Source organism: Acomys minous (assembly GCF_964271855.1).
Source record: "Acomys minous genome assembly, chromosome: 17".
Taxonomy (NCBI): Eukaryota; Metazoa; Chordata; class Mammalia; order Rodentia; family Muridae; genus Acomys; species Acomys minous.
Genome location: NC_140500.1, coordinates 43968114 through 43991761, shown reverse-complemented (window position 1 = coordinate 43991761; position 23648 = coordinate 43968114). Strand labels below are relative to the sequence as shown.

The 23648-nt window shown below is 41.1% G+C and overlaps 1 protein-coding gene across 1 annotated transcript in view; it reads right to left on the bottom strand.

Moving 5' to 3' along the window:
• Positions 1-241: 241 nt before the first annotated feature.
• Positions 242-23648, bottom strand: part of RYBP (RING1 and YY1 binding protein) — a 53550-nt gene continuing 30143 nt past the window's right edge. The window contains exons 3-5 of the mRNA XM_084764918.1: positions 4645-4821; positions 4449-4547; positions 242-4149 (exon numbers count right to left, since the gene is read on the bottom strand). Of these exons, the coding sequence (XP_084621044.1) occupies positions 3897-4149; positions 4449-4547; positions 4645-4821 (529 nt within the window). The 3' untranslated portion in view covers positions 242-3896. The remainder of the gene's footprint in view (positions 4150-4448; positions 4548-4644; positions 4822-23648) is intronic.

Here is a 23648-nt window from a genome sequence, read left to right as displayed (position 1 = left end):
GATCACCATAGCCTATCTGAAAGGAGCACAGACACTTTCTTCCAAATTTTGATTTTTTCTTGTACTATGTGATCTGCACACTAAGACATCAAAATGACTTCAGCTAGCTGTGGTAACTCAAGTACTGAAGGAAATATGCTTTCTATTCCCCCTGGAAACATGGGGGGTGAGGGGGGGGGGAAATGAAACTATACTTTTCTAAGGGCTAAAATCTATGGAACAACAAAAATCATCTCCAATGTAAATTTTACTATTTTATTTGTGAAAAAACTACAAGCAGAATTCATAAATAGACATTTCTATTTAAAGCAGGAAAATGATAAAGTGGCTTCTAATAACATAGTCGTGCACATGCCAATAACAGGAATATATTAACATCTTTTATTTGCTAGACAAAGAGCAGTGTCCAATATAAATTTCCCCCAAACATTTAAGACCTGTGAATTTCTGACCAGTTCACAAAACCACCGACACTTTAGCATGAAGAGAAAACAAACCTAACAGACTGTCAGCTCTAAGACGGACGGAGCAGAAACTTCCAAAGCGTTATACAAGCCATCTTTCTGGGCAAATGGAAAATAGAGCTCGTATAAGACATTAACAAAAGTTCACAAGGGAAGATTATGTTCTGACATACTTAACAAGCATTCGCTATCTGTCTCCAACAAACAAAGCTAAGGAAATAATGTAACCATCTTTACACAGTAAATTAAGGTTACAAGTCATACACAAGAACAGAACTGCTTGCGCGTTAGAAACTGTTCAGCTCCATTGTCACACTCTAAATGTTGGCTCTTAAACCATTTTCGGTAACATACAAGCAAAGGTTATTATATATTCAGCAATTAATAAATTCTCAATAATTTAAGATACGGTAGCTTTAAAATGTAGACTGAGAATGGTCTTCGTAAGGCAGGCGAGACATCTTAGTGGAGCTAAACTCACAGAAGCTTCTGCCAATGTTTTGAAGCATCCAGATCCAAGCTAAAAGGTTTTGATTAAAATATTTTCATGGGTGTCAAGATGTCTTTTTATTATCCCTCCCAACTGCATGACTCGGGCAGAGCATGTCAGGTCAGCTCTGTGCGTGTGCACATGAGTGTGAAAGAGCACATACTCACCATACGGGAAATCTGCAAGCCTTAACACTGTGCTTTTTGTTTTAATCTGCTTTCTGTGCCACTGAATACCAAGTATATCTGGTCCTCTTAATGTCTCTTTATAAGCTACACTAGTGTTTTTACCCACTGAGTAGTAGGGCAAACTGTAAATGTAGGAAGCTAATAGGAATTCCATTTCCAGAATGCATGCCTGAGGATGTCATCGTGTAGCACCTAGCACCTCTCCACCCCAACAGCGTCCCTGACAGCTGTGACAGGGCGGCTGGGAACATCTGATTGCTTAGACTCCGCCACTGCAGATTCTGCCTCAAGGCAAGCTCACTCCACCTGTTCTGAAGCGGTCCTTCCCTCCCTTCACCTCTCAATTTTTTATTTTATCACGGAGGCAAAACTGAAAAACCAAGACACTGGCGATGAATGAATTAGTAGCCCATGAGGAGCTGGCAAATCAGCCTTTTCCACTAATCTAGGGGGTCCAATCACTTTACATGAAACTCATTTTGAAAAAGTACACAGTGTTTCTGAACAAAGTGCATACCAACACTTATTGGTTCAAAGAGCAGTGCAATCCACATGAATTTGGTGGCATTTAATTTTTTTTAAAAAGTTAATTAAAAAACTTAGCAATTCCTTATACCTCTGGAAAATAAATATGGCTGACTAATTAACCCTCCCTGAGACCCTTAATAAAAGGAATATTAAAACTTTAGAAGGAATGTCTTTGCAATACCCCACTAATATTAAAATGTGGATTTAAAATTCATAGTCAAATCACTATGTATTAATATATTCTGATGCTTACAGAAAGCACCTGATTTCCTTTGGTTCATTAATAAATACTTTAAAAAGGTATTTAAAAAGGTAAGTACAGCTTGCATCCCAGACACAAGCACCGTTTTAAAAAGAGGGGAGCATTGTCCATGCGTCTGAGAACAGGAGCCCATTGACAAATAGCACTGCCTTTGCGGACAGAACTACGGCGCATCAAATGACTGGTTTTAATGTAAATGTGAATGGAACCGTTCCTGTTGGCTACTCAATTCAAGCTGTTAATGTTCTTAACTTGTTGCCTCCACAGATAGAAATCAGTTCTGTTATTAAGCAAACCTGGTTCTTAACACCAAGATGTGGTGTCTTCTTACAAGCTCTCCCAAGAGTCCTTAGAGTGTGATAAAATAAAGGAAGGTTAACACCACGTTCTCATGCTTAAAGTGACTTAAGGACTACAAACTCAGTGGATATGAAGGTAAAGTCAGATAGAGATACCCTGAATCTAAGAGCAAAGCAGAACCACCCGAGCTTGAGGTGAGATAGGGTGATAAATTGTTATCAGTGGCCTTTGATTATCCCCTGCCTGCCCCCCCCCCCCGCCCCCAATGGTAAAAAGTGAAAAGAAAAATTTGAAAGTTCAGTCAAAGCTTTCTCTTGTTGAGAAGACAAAGACCACCTATATATTCACTCTCCTGGGAGGTGAGCTTTTCCTGCAATTCGCATATGCAGGCCTTTCCCACACAAGGAGCTGAGAAATCACTTCAGAGATTGGAAGAGCTCTGTGTCAGATTTGGGTGTGTGGTTGATAACCCTTGTTTAGTAAAATGAACCACAGTAGGTTTTAAGAAGAAAACAAACTATCAACTGCATTGGTAGAGTGAGGATTTGGAAGGGGTGGGGGAGGGGAGGGGCAAACAGGCCATGATCACAAAATCCACCACTGCAGTATCACAGGGGAAGTAGACACAGGACTGCTTCCCTACTTGGTGAGGATTAAAAATGCACTACCGCAACCCTAGAACTAAGAGACAGCTGCTAGATATACCTCAGGCATGAGCAGAGGTCTGGAAAAAGGCCGGAATTCGAGATACAGAACACCATATTTTCATGAGTGCTTAATAAAAACAGCAACATTAACATGTAACCATAATTTACACGAATACTTGGCATTCTGGAGCTAGTTTTGTTACTTCCGAATGGTCAAAGCCCTCCAACTGAACCACTTGTGATTTGTCAATTATCCCATCGCAAATGCAGGCTATCTGGAGCAGTCTTTAAATTTGAGATCACATTTTTTAAAAAATATATTTTTTATATCATCCAGTACTCTTAAAGACAGATGAGAGAGTCAAGTTCCCATGTAGGTTGGAACATACTTCATGTAAGACTGATTTTAATTATATTTCAGCACTTTCATAGAAGGGACTGTCCCAGATCTGTGTCAACTGTTCAATGTTGTATTCACTTCACAGTGTATCAAGCACCAGCGTTGCCATGGATTGGTTTCAAATAACCCTTTATATATAATTTTATATTTATATATATAGTTATATCAAAACTGATAGTACAGAGTATAGCTGGAAGAAAGAACTAAATTTAAGAGGATATGCTGACAGGATGGAGTCTGTGAACACAATAAATAAAAGTTCCCTCCCACCCCCAACCCTCTTCAACAAAACAGAAACCAGAAAACCAGTTGTAATGTACATGGAAAATTGTGCACAGCAGATTTTTTTTATATAAAAAGTAGATTCAGGAGCACATCCAATTATAAATGATTGTTAGGAAAATCATATAAAACAATGGAATACATAAAAGTGTCAAGAGTAACTGTCAGGGTACGAAATTCCTTGGTAGCCAGATGCCCACAGCAAGCAGAACCTTTCCTGGTAGCATCACTACAAGGTCGTCCACAGAAGACTCTCCAGGGCGCAAGCAGCATGGGCAGGTGGAGGGTTTGAATCTCATACCCTGATTCATAGTTTCACAATTCCATGTGCAATTTCAGAAAGATTCATCATTTACTGCTGACATATCGCCCTTTGGCGTGGAGGAGCGGGAGGAGCCTTTGTCTGTGCTCTCTGACCCCGAGCTGCTCTGGTTCTGCTGTTCTGACCCTGCACTGGAGGTCACTGTGGAGGAGGATGTAGAGGAGGAGCGAGTCTTTTCCTTAAAGTCTGTGATAATGACGGTGACGTTGCCCACAGTTACTGCCAACTGCTGTGCGGTGCTCCTGTCCACGTTCTTCAGCCGGGGCCTGAAACATACCAAGGAAGCCACTTAAGAAGTGACAACATCAACATGAGCCTTCCTAGTCCTCTGCCCGCGGACCTAAGCTGCCCAGTAGCTGCGTTGACCGCTTTACAGTAAGAGAAATCACCACCAAGCAGCATAGCTTTTGACCATGGATGATGAGCCAGTTCAAGATGGTCCAAAAAAGGTCAGCAGCCTGACCTCTAGCATCTCTTTCCTAAAGTCTGTAAGTGTGCAGTAACCCTGGGCTTTTGACTATGATTAAAATCAACAACACTTAATAGTTCCCTATAGTTATCGTACCTTGAGATGTGATTCGTTTCGCTGGTCTTTGTTGTAGCGTTAGCAGACTGTATACTGTTAGCTTCACTGGGAGGATCTTTCAGAATATCAGACTTTGGTCTAAAAGGGTAAAGCAAAGACCCAGAAAAATACAATCACTAAAAATCTCTTATCCAACTGCAAAATAATATGCCACACGTAGTACCCAGAAACTTACTTTGTTTTCTTGTTGGTGTTTTTCTTGGTGACACTGGGGCTAATGTCCTTGTCTTTCTCAGGTTTCTCTTTGTCTGGCTTTTCCACCTTCTCCTTCTTCTCCTTCTTAGGGGGAGGTGGAGTGGCATACTGCTGTGCCACCTGCTGTGCCACCAGCTGAGAATTGATGCGAGGTTTCCTACAACATTCAACACAAGACACAGCATTAGCCACTTGGTACTTTCATGATTTTGTTCCTCTACAGTGTTCCAATGTTGTGTGTGTAACTTTAAAATGAGATGCCACATGCACTTGTGGTACACATGTACACAGCCCTATGCAATCACCTTACATAAGTTTATAGGGGTGCTAAAAATGCTTCTTTTGAGCCGTCATGATTATAGTGACAGCTCTCAAATACGTCCGCTGCACAGGGCTAATCTCGTTTTATTAAATGGACACTGGTAATCCCCTGAAAAGAGAATGAAATAAGAAGTGTGACATTCACATTCACTCCTCAATCTAATTATTCCAACTGGTGCCTGCTCCCCTGCAGCTGTGATTGGCATGGACAACACATATAGGGCAATAAAAGGTAACTGTGGTTCATACATACTCCCAAGGGAATGGATGAAGTCACTGAAAAAAAACTCAAGACAAGTGATACATTGACTATGCTGTAACAGCCACGTCTGCGCCCATCTCCAGCTGACACAGCCTCTCTCATTGTGGCAAACACTTTCTCAATACAGGACCATTCATTCACAGACCCAAACTAGGGGGGAGGAATGCTAGCCAATGTTTCTACACACAGAATCCCCTCCTCTGCAGTCACATAACACATATCCTAAGGGAGGTAATTTCCAAGCTATGACAAGGCAAGTGGTGCAGCCAACATGGGAATACAGGGCAGGGGGATGGCTTGTGTCCAGGTAGAGATGGTTGGGATGAAATGTTATTGACCACTATTGACCTTGATAGAGGAAACTGTGCATGTGATGCTTGGGTGAGACAGGACACCTGTTAATGCTAGTATGAAAATTTCCTAGCTAGTCGGTTCCAAATCCCAAATGGGAACATTCAAATGGGTTCTTAGTAACGTGAAGCAACTGGCTGCTAGAACATAGCCAAGCTGGCCGGAGAAAATGTCCTAAGGAGAGGACCTGGATGGAACAGCACTGCCTTCTCACTTAGTTCCAATATTTCCTCATGCAAGACATGCTGACTGCTAAGCAAACATACGTACTGGGGAATCCCTTGACACAGAGAAAGAGGACAGATGCTTATAGCTCCAGTAAAGATACAATGAAAAGAATGCATACTATCAGCCTCTAACAACGCAGGCCTTGATCATGAAACCTGAAAGGACAGTTCTCTATGTCAAGGATTAAGTCACAAGATTGCTCTAGATCAGTGTTGCTCAGCCTTTCTAATGCTAAGACCCTTTAATACAGTTCCTCCCGTTGTAGTGACCCCCCCAAAAACAAAATTATTTTTGTTGCTACTTCATAATTGTAATTTTGCTAGTGTTATGAATCATAGTGTAAAAAATCTGACATGCAACCATGACAGGGCTGTTTGACAGGCCCAAAGGGGTGGTGACCCACAGGTTGACAACCATTGCACTAGATGAATGTACTGAGTGTACTAAGGCTTTGCCTCCAACTCCAAACATCCAAACCTTCATCTTTAGGCAAAAAGGTGCTGTTAATTTTAACAACCAAGCATCTAACATACTCCTTCAAAGTGGAATATAGCTGCAAAGACACAGATAAAAAATATAGATACAAAGATATATGTGGATACAGATGCAAAGACAATATAAAAACATTGTAGAGACATAAAAGGAACAGAATCCAACATTTGCAGGGATTATTATCAAGCAGTATAAATCAGTCTTGTGAAAGTTGCCATATACTTTAACCTATACACAAGGTATCAAAAGTAATGTCAGTGCTGGGGGTGTAGTGTGCTTTCCCTATATACACCAAGCCCTGGAGTAGATCCCTAGCACTGCTGTTAAACCTAATGAATTTGAGGCCAGTCGGAGCTACATGAGGTATTGTGTGCAAAAGCACCTTGACTTGAGGGTCCTTTCAATTAAGCCTACTGCAAAGAAAATGAACACAAGGTCAAACACTCCATATAGACAGAACCACAGGCACCCAGAGGCCCCATACTAAACCCAAGTTTTGTGGTGTCCTTTACCAGGCTACACTTTATACCTCTCCATGACAAGTAAAAAGAGCAAATAAGTCACCAGGCAAAAAGAGGTTGCATATGTGCGGTAAGGTCTCCACTCTGCTGAATTTCAAGTTATCCATTCCTACAGATCAAGGCTGCAAAGATGAGGAACCTGCAGGCAGTCAGGAATGGCAGTGGAGAGAAGAGCTTGGGTGAGGGTAGGGTTGTGGGCAGAATTTGGGGAATCAGAACAGAGATTTAAGTATCATGGAGATGAGAAATGGAGTCATTTTTGTGCAAGACACCTAAGTGTGCTAATGTCATCTTATAGAAGGAAAAGCAGAGATGGACAGCGACAGAGAAAGGGAGCTCTTGAACCTTCTAGCCACCTGTGAAGACCAGGTGCACCTAACAGCATAGCTAGCCTCTAGCTCTCTGGCTTCTCTAGGATGCAGAATCCAGGCAAGGCCAGCCTGCTGAACTACTCACACGCTGCAAGTCAATAGGTAAGATGTCTAAACACTTGTGCCAATGTTAGGCAATTGACACGTCAGGAAGTATGTTCTGATTCTTCAGCACAGGCAACAAGCTTCATTACAGACAGGACAAAATTCATACATGCAAAGAATAAATGGTGGCCCATTCATCCTATCATAGACACAACAGTACATGGGCAGGTAATGGTATGCTGTGTTATACAAGCCAAAAGGAATTAAAATTGGTTAGCATGCTATGAAAATTGACCCAGCTTCTGGACTGGGGAGATGGCTCAGTAGTTAAGAGCACTGGCTACTCTTCCAGGGGGCCTGAGTTCACTTCCCAGTATCCACACAGCAGCTCATTAACTTTATAAATCTAGTTCCAAGGGATATATATGGCACTCTCACACAGGCATATGTAGACAAAACACCAATGCATATGAAAAAATAAATCATTAAAATTGACCCAGCTTCTAAAAGCACTGATATTTATGCTATGTTCTGTATGTGTGGCTCTATGGTGTCCCTAAATGACAGTTACCTTATAAGCAACCCATCACTCTCTTTTCCCCACCCAAACCCTACACAGTGACAACACTTGCTACAAACTAACTGCCCCAACCCACCCCAAATTTGTGATGTTATAGAGCAATTTCATGACCTATGGAATGTGAAAACCTAGAATGGTATGCCTGTGAGAAGCACTGATTGTCCCCGCCCCCATTCCAAAAATACGGGTATGCCAAGCCTGAAAGAACTTATGTGCAGCTATTCTTCCTGTAGACGAAAAGGCTTAACAACAGATGGGAATCACAGTACATCCACTGTACTACGGGCACTGAACAGACCAAACACTTTTGCAAACTAAAACTATGTTGTTTTTGTTTTTCAAGACAGGGTTTCTCTGTGTAACCTTGGTTGTCCTAGACTCCCTTTGTAGAGCAGTATAACCTTGAACTCACAGTGATCAATGTGCCTTCCAAGTGCTGGGATTAGAGGCGTGTGCACGGCTTCAACTTTAGTTTTTTACTAATTTATTTTATTTGCATTGGTGTTTTGCCTGTATGTATGTCTGTGAGAGTGTGTCGAATCCTCTGGATCTGGAATTACAGACAGTTGTGGGCCACCATGTGGGTGCTAGGAATTGTCCTCAGGACCTCAGGAAGAGCAGCCAGAGCTCTTAACCGCTGAGCCATCTGTCCAAGTCTGCAAATACAATTTTATAAATCAAACACAATTACTAGAAAATAGTTTATATAGATAACATATTTTCTTTATATAAAGAAAACATTTCTCAGCTGGGTGTGGTGGCCCACACCTGTAACCACAGCCCTCAGGGAGGCAGGGGCCGGAGCATCGCTGTGAGTTCGAGGCCAGCAAACAACAACAAAACCCAAATGAAAGGGGGAAGGGAGGGAGAGGAGGGGGAAGAGATAGTGAGAATGAAAGTGAATGAATATTGTTCTCTGCAAACGTGCCTGGTTAAAGCCATACTGAATGAACTAAGTAAGTGTCATGAGCTGGTTGTCCACTCCAGCAACAGCACCCACACATATGAATGGCCCTGGCTCTTAGCCAGCACAATTTTGTTTTCTCTTGAATTAACCTGATTTCTGATCCCACTGTACCTTAAGTACCAAACAGCCTATAAGACTCATGACTTCGTATTAAAACCAGCTACGACACAAGGGTAATTTAAAATCTCTACCATATTTGACTGTGACCCTTCCTTGGAGTATCAATTTTCTGCTTTCCTCCTTTAAAAACTCTCTATAGTTCCCTCTGTATTAAATAGCAGTTCCTTCTTCCACTAACAACTTTCTTCAATCGTTCAATTTCTTCCCGCCAGGTGTGGTGGTGCACACCTTTAATCCCAGTGCTGGGGGTGGGGTGGGGTGGTGGTGAGGCAGGCAGATTGCTTTGAGTTGGAGGCTAGCCTGGTCTACAAAGCGAGTCTAGGACAGCCAAGGGTACACAGAGAGACCCTGTCTCGAAAAACCGAAAAGAAAGAAATTGTACACCCATTCTAAATTATTCAAGAAGAGTCACTGTGCTCTGTAAAACCGTTTTCAAACTCTAACTACTGAATTAGAAACCTTTTCTTGCCACATATGCATTTTTAATGTGTATTAGTGTTTTGCATGTGTGTCTGTGAAAGGTGTCAGATCTTGGGGTTACAGACAGTTTTGAGCTGTCACGTGGGTGCTGGGAATTGAACTCAGGTCCTTTGGAAGAACAGTCAGTGGTCCTAACCACCGAGCCATGTTTCCAGCCCCTTGTCACACATCTTTAATCCCAGCATTCAGAAGGCAGAGGCAGGCAGATCTCTGAGTACGAGGCCAGCCTGGTCTACAGAGTAAGTTCCAGAAGAGCCAGGATTAAGATTACACAGAGAAACTCTATCTAGAAAAACAAAACATTTTTATCCTTCATTTCTCCTATTGCCTTACAGGTAACACGTAAAAGTGTACAGCTGGGTGTCCCGGCACTGGGGAAGCTCTGAATTTGAGGCCAGCCTGATCTACATACCAAATTCCAGGAGACCCAGAATGCAGACTAAAGTAAAGACAGTTTTTGGGCTACTCAGGTTCTGTTATGGAACTTCAGTAAATTATGTTAGAGCAGAGTAGAATCACAGCTAAATTAATTTGGCTTAAGTCATAATAAAAATGAGATTTTTTTTTAAAAAGTTCATTTAGCTCTAGTCATAAAATATGTGCACATGCAGCAAAATAAAAATGGCTGGTAGGGACTGAAGAGATGGCTCAGGGGTTAAGAGGACTGGTTGCTCTTCCAGAGAACTGGGGTTCAATTCCCAGCACCCACATGGCAGCTCACAATTGCCAGGCTCTGTAACTCCAGGATCTGACTATCTCAAACAGACAAACCACCAATGTACATAAAATAAAAATAATTAATTAATTAAAAACCACTGCTGGTAAAAAAAAAAAAAAGAAAGAAAGAAAGAAAAGAAAAGAAAAAAAAAAGAATGCAGTCGGCCCCACAATTTCAGCTTCAGATATGGAGGGAGGGGGAGGAGAAGAGAAAAGTATGTTCCTGCAAGGAAGCCAATACCCACCCTGCCCTGGGATATGAAGACACAAACCCATTAGGCTATCTACCAACAACAGCACCAAGGAGCCTCTCCTCAACAGAGCTGTCAACTTCCCTGTACATTTCTCTGAGCATCTGGGGTTTGCAGACATCATTTTTAAACAGGATGCCTTCAGGGGAGGCCATGGGCTTCACATATACCACATACACATTATTACATGTCCTTCAGGTCAGCCACAGCCACAGATTTCCACGGCTAAGAAAACAGCAGGTGGCCGGGTGTGCTGGCACTTGCTTTTAATCCCAGCACCAGGAAGGCAGAGGCTAGTGGATCACTGTGAGCTCGAGGCCAGCCTGGTCTACAAGGAGGAACCCTGTCTCGAAAGAAAGAAAAAGAAAAAAGAAACAGTAGGTGACTGGTCAATTCAAAGCTGTCATTCTGAATACCTGAAATGTCTTCTAGGCTCTAAAACACACTATTTGGGTACCAGAAAGTAGAATTATAATTTTTCTACAACTGAGAAATTCAATAATCATTTTAAGAATGCTACAAGTGGTTCAAACTCTGGAAAACAAATACCAACTTATAGACCAGTATGATAACCTGCAGCCAAATGTCTTAGCCTTGAGGTGCAGGCAAGGCTTGCAGCTTTACATTGTCAGCAAGTCATTTAGCCTATTTTTTACAGTAAGCTGTAATATGTTAAAAACATTATACAGTGAGTTGGATGTAATCAGAATCTTTTTCTTCCATAGGGGATGCAAAACTACCTTTTAAACTACAAGGACTCTAGGCAAATAGTTTCAGATGCAAATAAACCTAATAAATCAAGTCTCCCTCCAAGAAACAAGACATTAAAGCAATCCAATCTGCTGTGCAAATTACTTCATAGTTGTCGGAGACCCTATTTAAAAATCTACGTAACCATTCTGAAATTATAGTTCATTTCACTAAAATAAATACTTGTAAAACACAAAGAACCTGTAATTCTTCCAATATAAAAGGCATTAAGGCAGCTTAAGGTCTAGTACTCATCCAGCTACCTTCTACGGGGGATGGTTAAAGTAAGAGAAGTGCTAACTTAGATTTATTACGGTATCAATCTTTTCGTTTCCCTCAAACCTAACCCTTAAAATTACCCCCAAACTTAAGTACAAGGAAACAACAGCTGTGAGAAGGTAATTTATGATTAAATGTTCATGCTATAATGGCTTTTAAATCACTGGTAATTAACACACTCTACTTAAAACCTCTGCTACAGTTGGATGCTTACAGAAGGGACTCTTAACTTCTGGGTGTGACACTAGCAGCTTTTGTTAAACTCTTTGCACACTACCTTATCCCAGGTTGCTCATTCACATAAACCCAAACTACACTGGGCTTTGTATATTCTGGACAATTATCTTCCCTCATCTGTTTGCTTACCTTCTATCCCTTAGCTTCTTCCCTTTACACCCAAGCTCAAAGCCACTTGTTTTCTCGTCTCTCTAGGCAAGTAATCCGTGGCTAGGTTTTAGGTAGCTTCAAACCACCCTGGCACATATCTGCTAACAATACTTTGTTAGCTTATTTTTTTCTCTTCTAGATTATGAATAACTCTAAGTCAGTATCAACTTTTTCAATTAAACTCCCAAACCTGCTTTTAATAAGTCTGACAGGAGCTCAGTGCTTACTTCAAGAATATGTACACACTCTTAAGTGGTGCAATAGATGCTATATCAGCATGGAGCATATCTCTGTATTATAATGCTATTATACTTAATTGCCTGGGTCTCAGAACAGACCTTTTTAGGACCTTTGTATAACTGACTCATCTTCTATCTTGCTATTCTTTAGCAGAAAGCACGGAATACTAAGTTCTTCAAAAAGTTGCTTTCCATGAGGAGAGTCTGCATAGTGCTGAGCTCTCAACATACCATGTCTCAGGAATGGGACCAGTTCAAGTAGACTTTAACTGAAATTTATACTTTTCCACTAAACCACTTTAGCTTGAGAAGGAAAATGAACAGAAGGAGGTGAAAGAGAAGGAAGCAAAGAACTGTACACCATTTTTAAAGGGAAGCAAAGTTTACAGAAACCCCAGCAGTATTTCCAAGTGCTTCTAATCCTCCACCTTCCCAACTGTCTCAAATATACAAACTATTCAAGCACATTTCCATTTTTGCTCACATGAGTAGACTGATTTGTGCACTCTGTTCTACAGCATCATATATCCAGGGCCAAGGGGCAAAAAAAAGAAAAGCCTTAGGAAGGTGAAATCCTTCAGGAAATGTTAGTAGTTCTGTTTCTCTGGCAAAGAGAAAATAAAGGTCTACAGATAGAGAGACAGAGACCCCAAAAGCATGGTAAGAAAAACCACACTATCACAAGTTATGTAATCTGGCTTCCTACACCACCAAGAAGATCTCCAATTGGACAACTATAGCTAAGCCCTTCACTTATGAAAAGGGATATTTGGATAAACTGGAATATTATATTGCATATATAGCTGTAATCGTCTAGATACAACATTTTAACTCAGTATTTACTTCAAATCCAGTAGCTGTCCCTAGCATCAAAGCAATTCCACTTTCATTCCTTTTCTTTTTAAACACATACTTACTTTTATTTTATGTGCATTGGTGTTTTGTCTGCATGTGTTGTCTGTGTGAGGGTATCAGATCATGGAGCTACAGATAGTTGTGAGTTGCCACGTGGGGCTGGGATTTGAACCATGTCTTCTGGAAGAGTATTCAGTGCTCTTAACCCCTAAGCCATCTTTCCAGCCCCACCCCCACCCTCCCACTTTCATTCTTGATCAAGTGTCTTAATGGGCTTTGGATTCTCCATACTCCACAAATGATTGAAAAGTCTGTATGCAAAGAACTTTTCTATATTCTTAAATAACTACCAACAAACTTTTTGCAAAAACTGCTAAAATAACTCATCAATTTTCAAAGGCTACTTGTTTTTTATTTACAGCAAAGTTACAATGACAGCATGGCTCTCATATAATCCCTCAATGTTACCATGTCGTGTAGACACAAGACAGTGATCTGAACTGGAACACCTATCTATACAGTACTATATAGTGCCATCTATATGATACTGGTCACCAAACAACATCCTCTGAAACCTCCCCGTTCTCCTTATTCAAGTCTCCTTTTTTTTTTTTTTTGTTTTGTTTGTTTGAGGGTCCAAATGAGGTCCTCATATCACATTTTTCTGTTTTTACTTCTTCCCCTCTGCCTTCTTAGTCTCTCTCATGGCTATGCAACTTGTAAAGGGTTGCTTTCTAGAAAGACCCCTGGGTTGGGGCTAGAGAGAAGGCTCTGTAGTTAATAGCACTTGCTGCATTATTGGTAGAGAGCTTCTTGACTTTTTACAAATGTGCTGTTCCTCTTCAAACTTTTAGTCACTGACTGAGTATCCAAATGTGGATTCTCATCAAACTGCTGCACAGACACAGATGACCTGGGATTTGTGATCTTCCTGTCCGGTTCTCTAGAGTGCTGGGATTACACCTCTAGACCTGGCTCCTTTTATCCACTGAAATTCTCTCCCATTTACATATTATTCTATTCTTTCTAGGAGTTTGAATCTGTTTTATTTCACTGGATATACAGTTGGTTTTTTGGTTGGTTTTTTTTTTTTTTTGCTTTTTGAAAAATTTCTTCCCTATGACTTCTCTAGCTTTTTCCTTCTGTTCTTTCAACAAACCCCATCCTTCTGAGTGAGTGTTCCAAAGTCTACAAGTTAATAAATACCAAATGTCATTAGATCATCTAGCATTCTTATGCAGAACATTCAAAGACCACCTAGAGAAAAGGTAAGAACATCCTAGTTAAGCTGGAGGTACAGGTGATAAATGAGCCTTCTACTCCAGGTAGCATGAGCACAATCAGAGGCTGATGCTTGTGTATGCCAAGGAGCTTGAATATTGGCGGCGCTGATCTACAGCATTGACCAAATACCTCTAATACCCAGGAATACTGTGTTCCAAGGGCATACTCAATCATCACACACAGGTAGAAATGCCAAAAGGACTAAAGATAGACTTCCGCTACATTAACTGTTCTCTAAATATAAAAATTGCTTTTTAGAATCTCGTGTGTGTGTGTGTGTGTGTGTGTGTGTGTGTGTGTGTGTGTGTGTGTGAGAGAGAGAGAGAGAGAGAGAGAGAGAGAGAGAACAAAGAACAACAACATTCTTAAGAAACTGAAGCTTTTTTCCCTTCAGGAATAAGGGCTCACAAGCCAAGACTTAGTTCATTTGCCTTGAAAAGCAAACAGCCTGTTGGGGGGTGGGCTGGGGGTGGGGGACAGTCTTCAGTCTCTCTACAGCTCAGGGCTAAAGGATAGCAAAACTCCAAAACTACTCATCCTTAAGCGCTGCCATTCACTCAAAAGCGGTTTTAAAAAACAACCACCACCACCACCACCAAAAAACACGGGGAAAGACAGTGTAGGCTGCAACTTTGCTTGACTTGGTTCACCATTCTGTTTTCAGAGGGAAGGAAAGAAGGAAGGAAGGAAGGGCGGGCGGACATCTTTCTATATTGCCCAGGCTGGCCATGAGTACTTAGGCAACTCCTGCTAGTAGCTGGAAGTACAGGTGTGCCTGATCATGCGAACCTTTCAAATGTACAGCCTAAGACGCTGCACCATAAGTACACAGCAGAGTGATTAGCATCTCCTATCTTTTGTACTTCTTTCTCTGACACTTCTCTCCCCAGCTCCTTCACACCACAGATCTGATGTATAGATTCACCTTCCTTCCAGTTTAATGTACATGAACGAATGGCATAACATATGCTTTTCAAGTGCATATACATCTACTTGCACTGAACTTGGTCTCTGAGCTCCATCCAGTCACGTGCCTGTTGTGTACCCAATCTCCTTTGATAGACATTTATGCCTTTTCCAGGTTTCAGCTAAAATGAAGAAAGCTGAAATGAGCACCAACTATAAATCTTTGTGGACATATGTTTTCGTTTCTCCTAGCTAGAGCTCTATGGCAAGTCTACATCCAGTTTTTTGAGAAGCTGCCAATTTTTTTTTCCAGCATGATTATGTCATTTTCACACTCTCTCTCCAGCACAGCCTGAACACTATGATGGTTCTCCATCCACCAACACTGGATGTTAGCAGTCTTTTGATTTAGGCCATTCACGTGGATGTTCAGTAGCACTTCCAAATGGGGTTTTGTTTTTTAGTTTTAGAGACATAGTCCCATGTAGCCCAGACCAGCAATGAACCCCTAATCCTCTCTTCATAGGCAGCTTCATAAGTTTCATAGGCTTAAACATGCAATCCTGATAGCTACTGTGTTTCTGAGCATTATAGCACTACAGGAACAGCATGGCACTTGTGAAGATCAAGATGACTGACTGCCAATTTAACACTTAAAGCTGAATGATGAGAAGCTATAGTGCTGCTTCTATTTTTGTGTTTCAAGTAAATAGTGTATAATAGAGACGCTATACAGTCACAATCACGTACACAAGTGTATGGAGACAGGTCATGTGCAAAGTCACCTTCTATTGCTCTCCACCTTATGTTCTAACACAGGCTACTTTGTGCCCCCTGGGTTTTCCTGTCTGTTTCCTAGGAGATTACAGGCATGAACGCTGCATTGGGCTTTTTATCAGTTAAAAAGTAAACCAGAAGCCTACTGAATTATATGCCTAGAGAATTTGACATAAGTTCAAAGTACTCAGAAAGCAAAAGGTATTTTGTTGTTGTTGTTGTTTCAGTAGCTATTATTAAATACAAACCAGAACCACTTGCTGAGTGTGGTGACATACACCTTGAGAGACATAGGCAAGTGGATCTCTGAATTTGAGGCCAAGATGGCCAGGGCTGTTACATAGAGAAACCTTGTCTTGAAAATCAAAGATAAGGGTGGTGGTATAGGCCTTTAATTCCAGCATGGGGGTGGGGAGGTAAGGATGGACGGACAGTCCTGCATGCAAGAAAGGAAGGAAAGGAAGACAGACAAGAGCTTAAAAACAACAGCACAACTTAGAGCATTGCAGTTTTGCAAGATCTATCAAGCAACACTTGAAAATTAGGCAGCTGTTGGGAGGCAGAGGCAGGCGGATCTCTGCGGGTTCAGAGGCCAGCCTGGAGAGTTCAGGACAGCCAAGGCTACACAGAGAAACTCTGTTTCAAAAAGAAAAGGAAAGGAAAGGAAAAAAGAAAGAAGAGAAATTAGGCAGCTGGCTAAGAAGAATTAAGTGTGCGTTTTATATAGAGGCTTGCAAAATTGGTGAAATAGATGGAGACACAGCAGACAGCTGACAAGCACAGAAAAGATGGCAAGGCATTTCAGATGACAGACAAAATCTTAAGGGGTTCAGTGAACTAAAACAACAGATTCAAAACCTGACAATACAATGCAAAAAAAAAAAAAAAAAAAAAAAGGACAGCAATCTGCTTGATGTAGCTCTTTTGCTTTTTCTGGAGACAATTCTACCTCTTCTGCTAGCATGCTAGGATTAGAGACATCTACCCATCAGCTTTGGCTGTTAAGTGTTCTAGTGGGAACAATAATAGTTACCAGGAAAACCAAAGTGTAGTCCTACTCTATCAGTTTACAGATGAATTTTAACAAGAAACTACACCCCTTCAGTTATCAGTTTCTCTGCCTATTAAAAAGGGAAAGATACCTGTCCTACTCTTCTAGCAGAGCTGAGAATATAATGCTGAAACAAATGAAGTAAGCATGTTTGTTCATAAAGCATTATTACGTTTTAAAGCTTTTTCTTAATGAAACTAACTATTTCCCTCCAGGTTTCAGACAAATGTCTAAGAGAGTTTATGCTGTAGAAAAAAAAAATACTGCAATCATGCAAAAGACACGCCTTAACTGCCACCACATTACTGCACACCTGTTATCCTGCCACAGAGGAGGCTGAATCACAGGCCAGTCTGCACTATTCAGCAAGTTTCAAGTTAGCTAGTCAGATACAAACCAAGACCTAGTCTCCTAACAAAACATACAAATTACTACATATTCCATATTTTTTGTGTTGTTAAATGTCATGTGCAAACTAATGTATCCCTTCCTGACTATTTCAATCTGCTCAGTAAGGTTACTAAGGTGGAGCCCACAGCACTGTCCAAATAGGACAGAAATGATACTACCCTCAAGTGTGCCACCTGTTATACCAGCAGCTGTCATGATTGATGCTGTTTATTTTAAGTCTTGTGCACTGGCAGTCAGCTCTCTTTCTTGAAGAGGTGAAAAACAACACTAGGGTTAGAATAGGATTCTTTCAGAAGCAGATCATGGCTGTGAAATCTACTGTTGATCACTAATTCAGAACCTCAACTTTCTCCCCTTCCTTTGTGTGCTGGGGAATCAAACCCTGCTCTTTAAAGTTATTTTGTTAGCTATTTCAGGAGGGGAAAAATCACTTTGAAAATTTAATAATCAAGTCAGTCATCTATAAATATGAAATATTTTCTTGTGGAAACCACAACATAGTAAACTCTTACTTTCAAACAGCCAGGAATATATTTTTAATTGGCAGAAATATGGGTGGAGGTATGAGGATTAACCATTAAAATCTGAACTTGTCACCTGGGAGGCAGATCCCTGTGAGTTCGAGGCCAGCCTGGTCTGCAAAGTGAGTCTAGGCCAGCCAAGGCTACACAGAGAAAAACCAAAACGAACAAACAAACAAATTGAATTTCCTAGCATTTTAGGCATTAAGCAGTTTATTCCAAAGGAACATGAAAGCATAAAGTAGATAATTTACAAGAGAACTGTGAGCTCTGAGTAGAATGCATGTAGCCCTATCTGGTTTAGAAGGTTAGCTTCAAACTATTTACAGAGATCTACCTGCCTCTGCTTCCCAAGTGCTGGGAGTAAAGGTACGTGGCAGCACTCTAAGCTTCAACCCATAATTTTACTCATCTTCCTCTGCTCCTATAGAATGACAACACCACAGCCACCCCAATTAACAAGGTTTTGGGAAAACTGAGCCAACTCTCCCCCCCAAAGACTTTGGAAAATGTGAGCATGTTAATTTTACTAATGAGGTGAGCCAGTGGTCTGACCTGAGGAGAAAGGAACAAATATCAATAGACTCCACCAGGCTTTTCAAATCACAAACGCAACTTGGTTGGATGGAAGGCTAACGCCCAACCCACTTCTGTCTCTCTGGGTCAAATAGATCCTGTCTGGACTTCCAGTGATGCAGTTGTAAGTAGACAAGCACCTCAAAGCATAAACAAAGCTTCATGTATAGGCAGAATTTAATTCAGTTGGTATTGTGAAAATATCTACAGGTGAGGTTAATTCAATGGGTTCTAAAAAACCACATCTCACAAATTTTCTAAAACTTAGCTTAGCTTTGGTAATTATAATCTGACTTTACTAGCCACGAGGAAAGGATGCTGGGAGCCAAACTCAGTCTGCCCTCTGAACCAACTGAGCTACTTTACAGCCCCACACTTACTGACCTGAGAACCTTGATTTTTACATGCTTTCACACTCATCATCAAAATTCTATCAAATTGCTTTTGGCTTCTGTGTGTGTCTAACTAACAAAGCCTAAACATGAGTCTTTGCAGGGAGAACAGTACTGCCCTAAAGCATTACAGCTCACTGTTTTCTTCTTTCCTAGGAATGGGTTACCATCAAAAGATGCTAAGATAGTGGAGCCTTGTGATATACATGTCCAGCATTCTGGAAGCTGAGGCAAGAGGGTGATGCGTTCAAGGTTAACCTCAGTTATGCATGATACTTGCAGACTCTTGTCTCAGAAAGTTCGGAATGTATGGGTGGTGACCAGTGACTCAAAATTGAAGACTGGTTCAAAACTTCAAGCTTGTGCAGTCCTAGCTCTCACAAGCAAACAGCCAATGGACAAGACCCCAAAAAAGTCCTTGTCCCAGTCAGCAAGTAAAGGGGAGGGGGGGGGCCTCCTAAGAGACCAGTAGGTTGTAGACATACAACCTCATATAGCAGTCACTCAGATGGAAGGACCTTGTTTTCAACAGGGGAAATTCTGATCCCCTTAGCTGATGAATGAGCCTATGTTTTCTAATGATTATGAAAAGGCCATGTGGTATGAAAGATCAAGAGAGGCAATGGAAGGTAGCAAAGGGTATAAGGAAGGATATAGAAAAAGAAAAGGGTAATATAAAGAGGCATGAGGGCAATGGGTTTGAAGGCCAACCAGACTCAGATTCTGGTGAGGATTGGGGGTAGGGTGTTTGAAAGGAGCTGCCATCTTCTCACCTACTTCCCTTGTAGAGAAAGACAGGAGTTACCAGATTTTCCTTATGAAGAGGACTCAAGACCTCAATCACAGTCTAGACCAAAATCTCCAAAGGGCCCCATCAACTTCTTCCTTCAAGGCAGAGTGAGATAAGGCTCCAGGAAGGCCAAGGCTAGAGAGATAAGAGGAAGAATTGTATTGCCAGTGAAGAAGATAGTTGTGGGTGACACAAAGGAGAAGAGTTAGTCTCGGGATGAACAGAAGTCTGATTCAAAAACTGAAATACTTGTGTCTTACACTAAAGTAGCACTGATGAAGACTTGGAGGTTGAAACCAACAAGATCATCATATCAGAATAGATATTTTTAGAATTTGAGAGTTGAATCAGCAGTTAAAGCTGTAGTTGAATGGGGTGGTGGGTTTGGTGGGCAGGTGATAAAAGCACATTTCTACAAATTAGATGAATTCAGGGTCTTGGATATGTCAGAACAAATTTAATTTTAAAGCAAAAGTCAACTGCATGGTCCTCATATAGCCTGCAGTCTGAGCAATTAAACAGGCATCTGCTTCAACAGCAGTTGGGTGTACTAAGATCTATGTTGATGGACACCCCCCTTTTTTGAGACAGGGGTTCTCTGTGTAGCTTTGCCTGTCCTGGACTCACTCTGTAGACCAGGCTGGTCTCAAACTCACATATCCTCCTGCCTCTGCCTCAAGTGGTGGGATTAAAGGCGTGCGCCACCAGGCCTGGCGATGGACCCCCTTTTTAATCGTATGGCTTTTAAATGTAGTATTAAAAAGTTCCAAATGTCTTTAAGTTTGCGTTACAGCTCCAGGATAGTATCATATAGTATCATTAAGGAACATCGCCAGAAGTAGGAAGCTGCCTTTATGCTAAAGTGGCTGGACACAGTGGTTTTAAAGTCACTGTCATTTCATAGTAAGACACCCCCCCCACACACACACACAGAGATGAATAAACTTGTTTTTATAGACAACTAGGAATTCTCCTGTGCCTGCGCTCTCTTAATGGGTAAGTGCAGGACCAATTGCTAAAACTTTCCCAGTTCATGAGAGTTGTACCCCAGAATGTTCAAAGACTAAAAGGTCTGACATGCTTTTTTCATTGGACCAGGCATCAGTTTTCCACACAATGGCGCACGCTCCTATTTCTATTAATACTTCTAATTGTGACTGAAACGCTGATGATTTTAACATGTGGCACCAGTTCACAGCTCAAGGACAGGTAACAAGCATACCTCAGCAGGACAGACTGAGTACAATTATAGTAAATATAGTAAAGCAAGTAGATGTGGTGACACATACTCATAATTCCAACACGTCAGAGGTACAGGCAGAAGGATGAAAAAACTAGTCAACCTGAGGCCACCCTGAAAAACACACCTCAGTCATCCATTATCAGGTCTTAAGCACCGTGTCTAGGTGTGAAAACCATGCTTTCACATCCTTAGCAACGTAGTAGGCTTGCTTACTCCAGTTTTACCACCCGTAAGATGGCTAAGTATGACAATTCCTTAATTTTATCATGGGGTCACTACTGTATTTTTGGTCTGCAACTAATCAAAATACCATCATGTGGCAATCTAGCTAACTCTAGTTCATGACCTCTTCAAATATTCAATCAAAAAATTTCAGTATTCTTTCTTTAAATCAGCGGATCAGCAAACTTTTTCTATAATGAGCCATGCAAAATCCTCAAATACAGCAATGAGACAAAACTCAAGAACATTTAGTAGACAGCTACTACTAAATGTAAAAGCCACACACGAGTTCTTAGGCTCTACAAACAAAAGCTACAGTCTGTGGTTTGTCTACTAGAATCTAGACTTTAAGGTGTTCTCTCATACTAAAGCAAACTTCAAACTTTCCTGGTGCTTGCATTTCAAAAAGACTAATGATTACGTTGTTCTACAAACAAATCTTAATTAAAAACAAAACAACACCAAGCAATAAAACTTCTAAAGTAGAGTCACTGCTTTTTCAGAGAAAAGGTTTGCTATTCCTTCCAAAGTTTAACACTTGTACACCCCAGCAGAGCCATGTAGAACAAAGGCACAATTCTGTCAAAGAAAAAGATGCCAATCTGTTTCAAGCAGGGTATTAGAAGCAAGAAGGTCTGAATGTTTCTTTAACATACATACAATACACAAATACATCCTCCATTTCTCATGTTAAAGCTTAATACCTAAGGTAACTGTCAAATGACAGGCAGAGCCCTCAAGGAGGAAGTGAGGTCTCTATTTTAGGACAATTCCAAGAAGCCAGTGAAATGGTTTCTAAAGCAAACTCCAGTTTTCCTTGTTTAATTTGCCTTAAGACAGTTTTTTTGTCTGTCTCTAAAATTATAGACCCATTAATCTTCTTGGTAAGATTCTTTCCCCCAATAAAAGCTTGTCATTAAATGTCTTTTCTCAAGTGAAAATATCACTTGCAGGTGCTTGAAATCAGTCTGGTGGGCCAATCAATGACTCGGAATACCCCCACAGGAAAAATAACAGGATCAAGCTTCATCAGCCACAAATGGAGAGGCAGGTCCTGTGAAATCAGATAGCTTTGCTTTCACTTGGCTACAAAGTCTCCCACTTAGTGGCTGAGGACATTTGGGGAAGACTTGATTTTCCTCTGGTGAGTCATCTGCTGGAGGTAAGGTGTCAAGCTAGAGCCTTGTAATCCAAATAATATAGAGAAACCATTCACCAGAGGACCTGCTGACACAAAACTAGAAACGGAATGAAATGTGTGTGTGTGCCCTAAGGAAAAGCAAGTTATAGGAAACTTTATTTTCACATAACTATGGCTATTACAACTTCTGATAAAACTATATAGTACTTTAAAGTGAAGCAAAAAGTGACAGAATAAAGACTAAAGGTTTAAAACAGTTGAAACAAAACTGTTTGAGTTTATTTCATGATTCAACTCCATTTTTGCCTCAGGAAAGGGTAAAATGATGAGCGAGCGCGCGTGCACAGACACACACATACACGGGTTGGGTGGGTGGGGGTAGGGAAGATTCAAAATTTTTAAAAATCATTACCAGTGTGGAGAAATGGCTCAGTAAGGTGTTTGCCACTAAGTCTCATCTGAGTTTGATCCCCAAGGCCTACATGGTGTAAGGAAAAGGCTGATTCTGCGAGTTCTCATCTGACCTCAAAATATTATCTCTCTCTCTCTCTCTCACAAACACACACACAAATTAATTAAAATGCAATAAAAAGCCATTAGCAAGGAGTTGGAGAGATGGCTTGGTGGTTAAACACTTGTTTTCCTTGCAGAGGACCCAGGTTCAGTTCCCAGCACCACATGGCAGCTCACAGCCATCTTTAACTCCAGTTCCAGGGGATCTGATGTCCTCTGTTGACCCTTGGGTGCTGGCCATGCAAGAGATGTACATACATACACACATACTAGGCAAAAACACTCATAAATTTTTGAAGTCATTACCAAAAAGACTGAGGTAGGGTTGAAGAGGGTGGGAGATTTCAGCAACTGATATCCTTGGGGGGGGGGGGGATTCATTTTTCCATGTGCTTGAAAAAATTTGGGTAGCACCACTAAGAATACAAGCCACGTTGGTACAAGTGACTGAAGAAATGTATCTTTTTGTTTTCTTTTGGTTTTTGAGACAGGTTTTCTCTGTGTAGCCTTGGCTGTCCTGGATTCCCTTTGTGGACCAGGCTGGCCTCAAACTCACAGAGATCTACCTGCCTCTGCCTCCCAAGTGCTGGGATTAAAGGCATGTGCCAAGAAATGTATCTTTTAGGGAGTCATTTTTTGTCAATGTGGGGAAGCTGTTGAATAAAAGACAGAAGGGAAGCTCTTATAAGGGCCCAGTAATAGAAACCAGATAAGTGGTAGATGTTCAAGTATGCCAACTATACCCATAGAGGGTGAAGAGCAGAGAGCTGCAGGAAAAGCTTCCATTTTTATGACCTAGAGAGCCACCATCACCAAAGATAACTAAATCTTGTCCTCAAATTCTTAGTCACTTAATACACTGCATCAGCCAACACTGCTACAGAGATTCTGGCTTAGACCATGCTTTCTGGCGCTTACTCGCTAAACAAGATTTTAGGCTT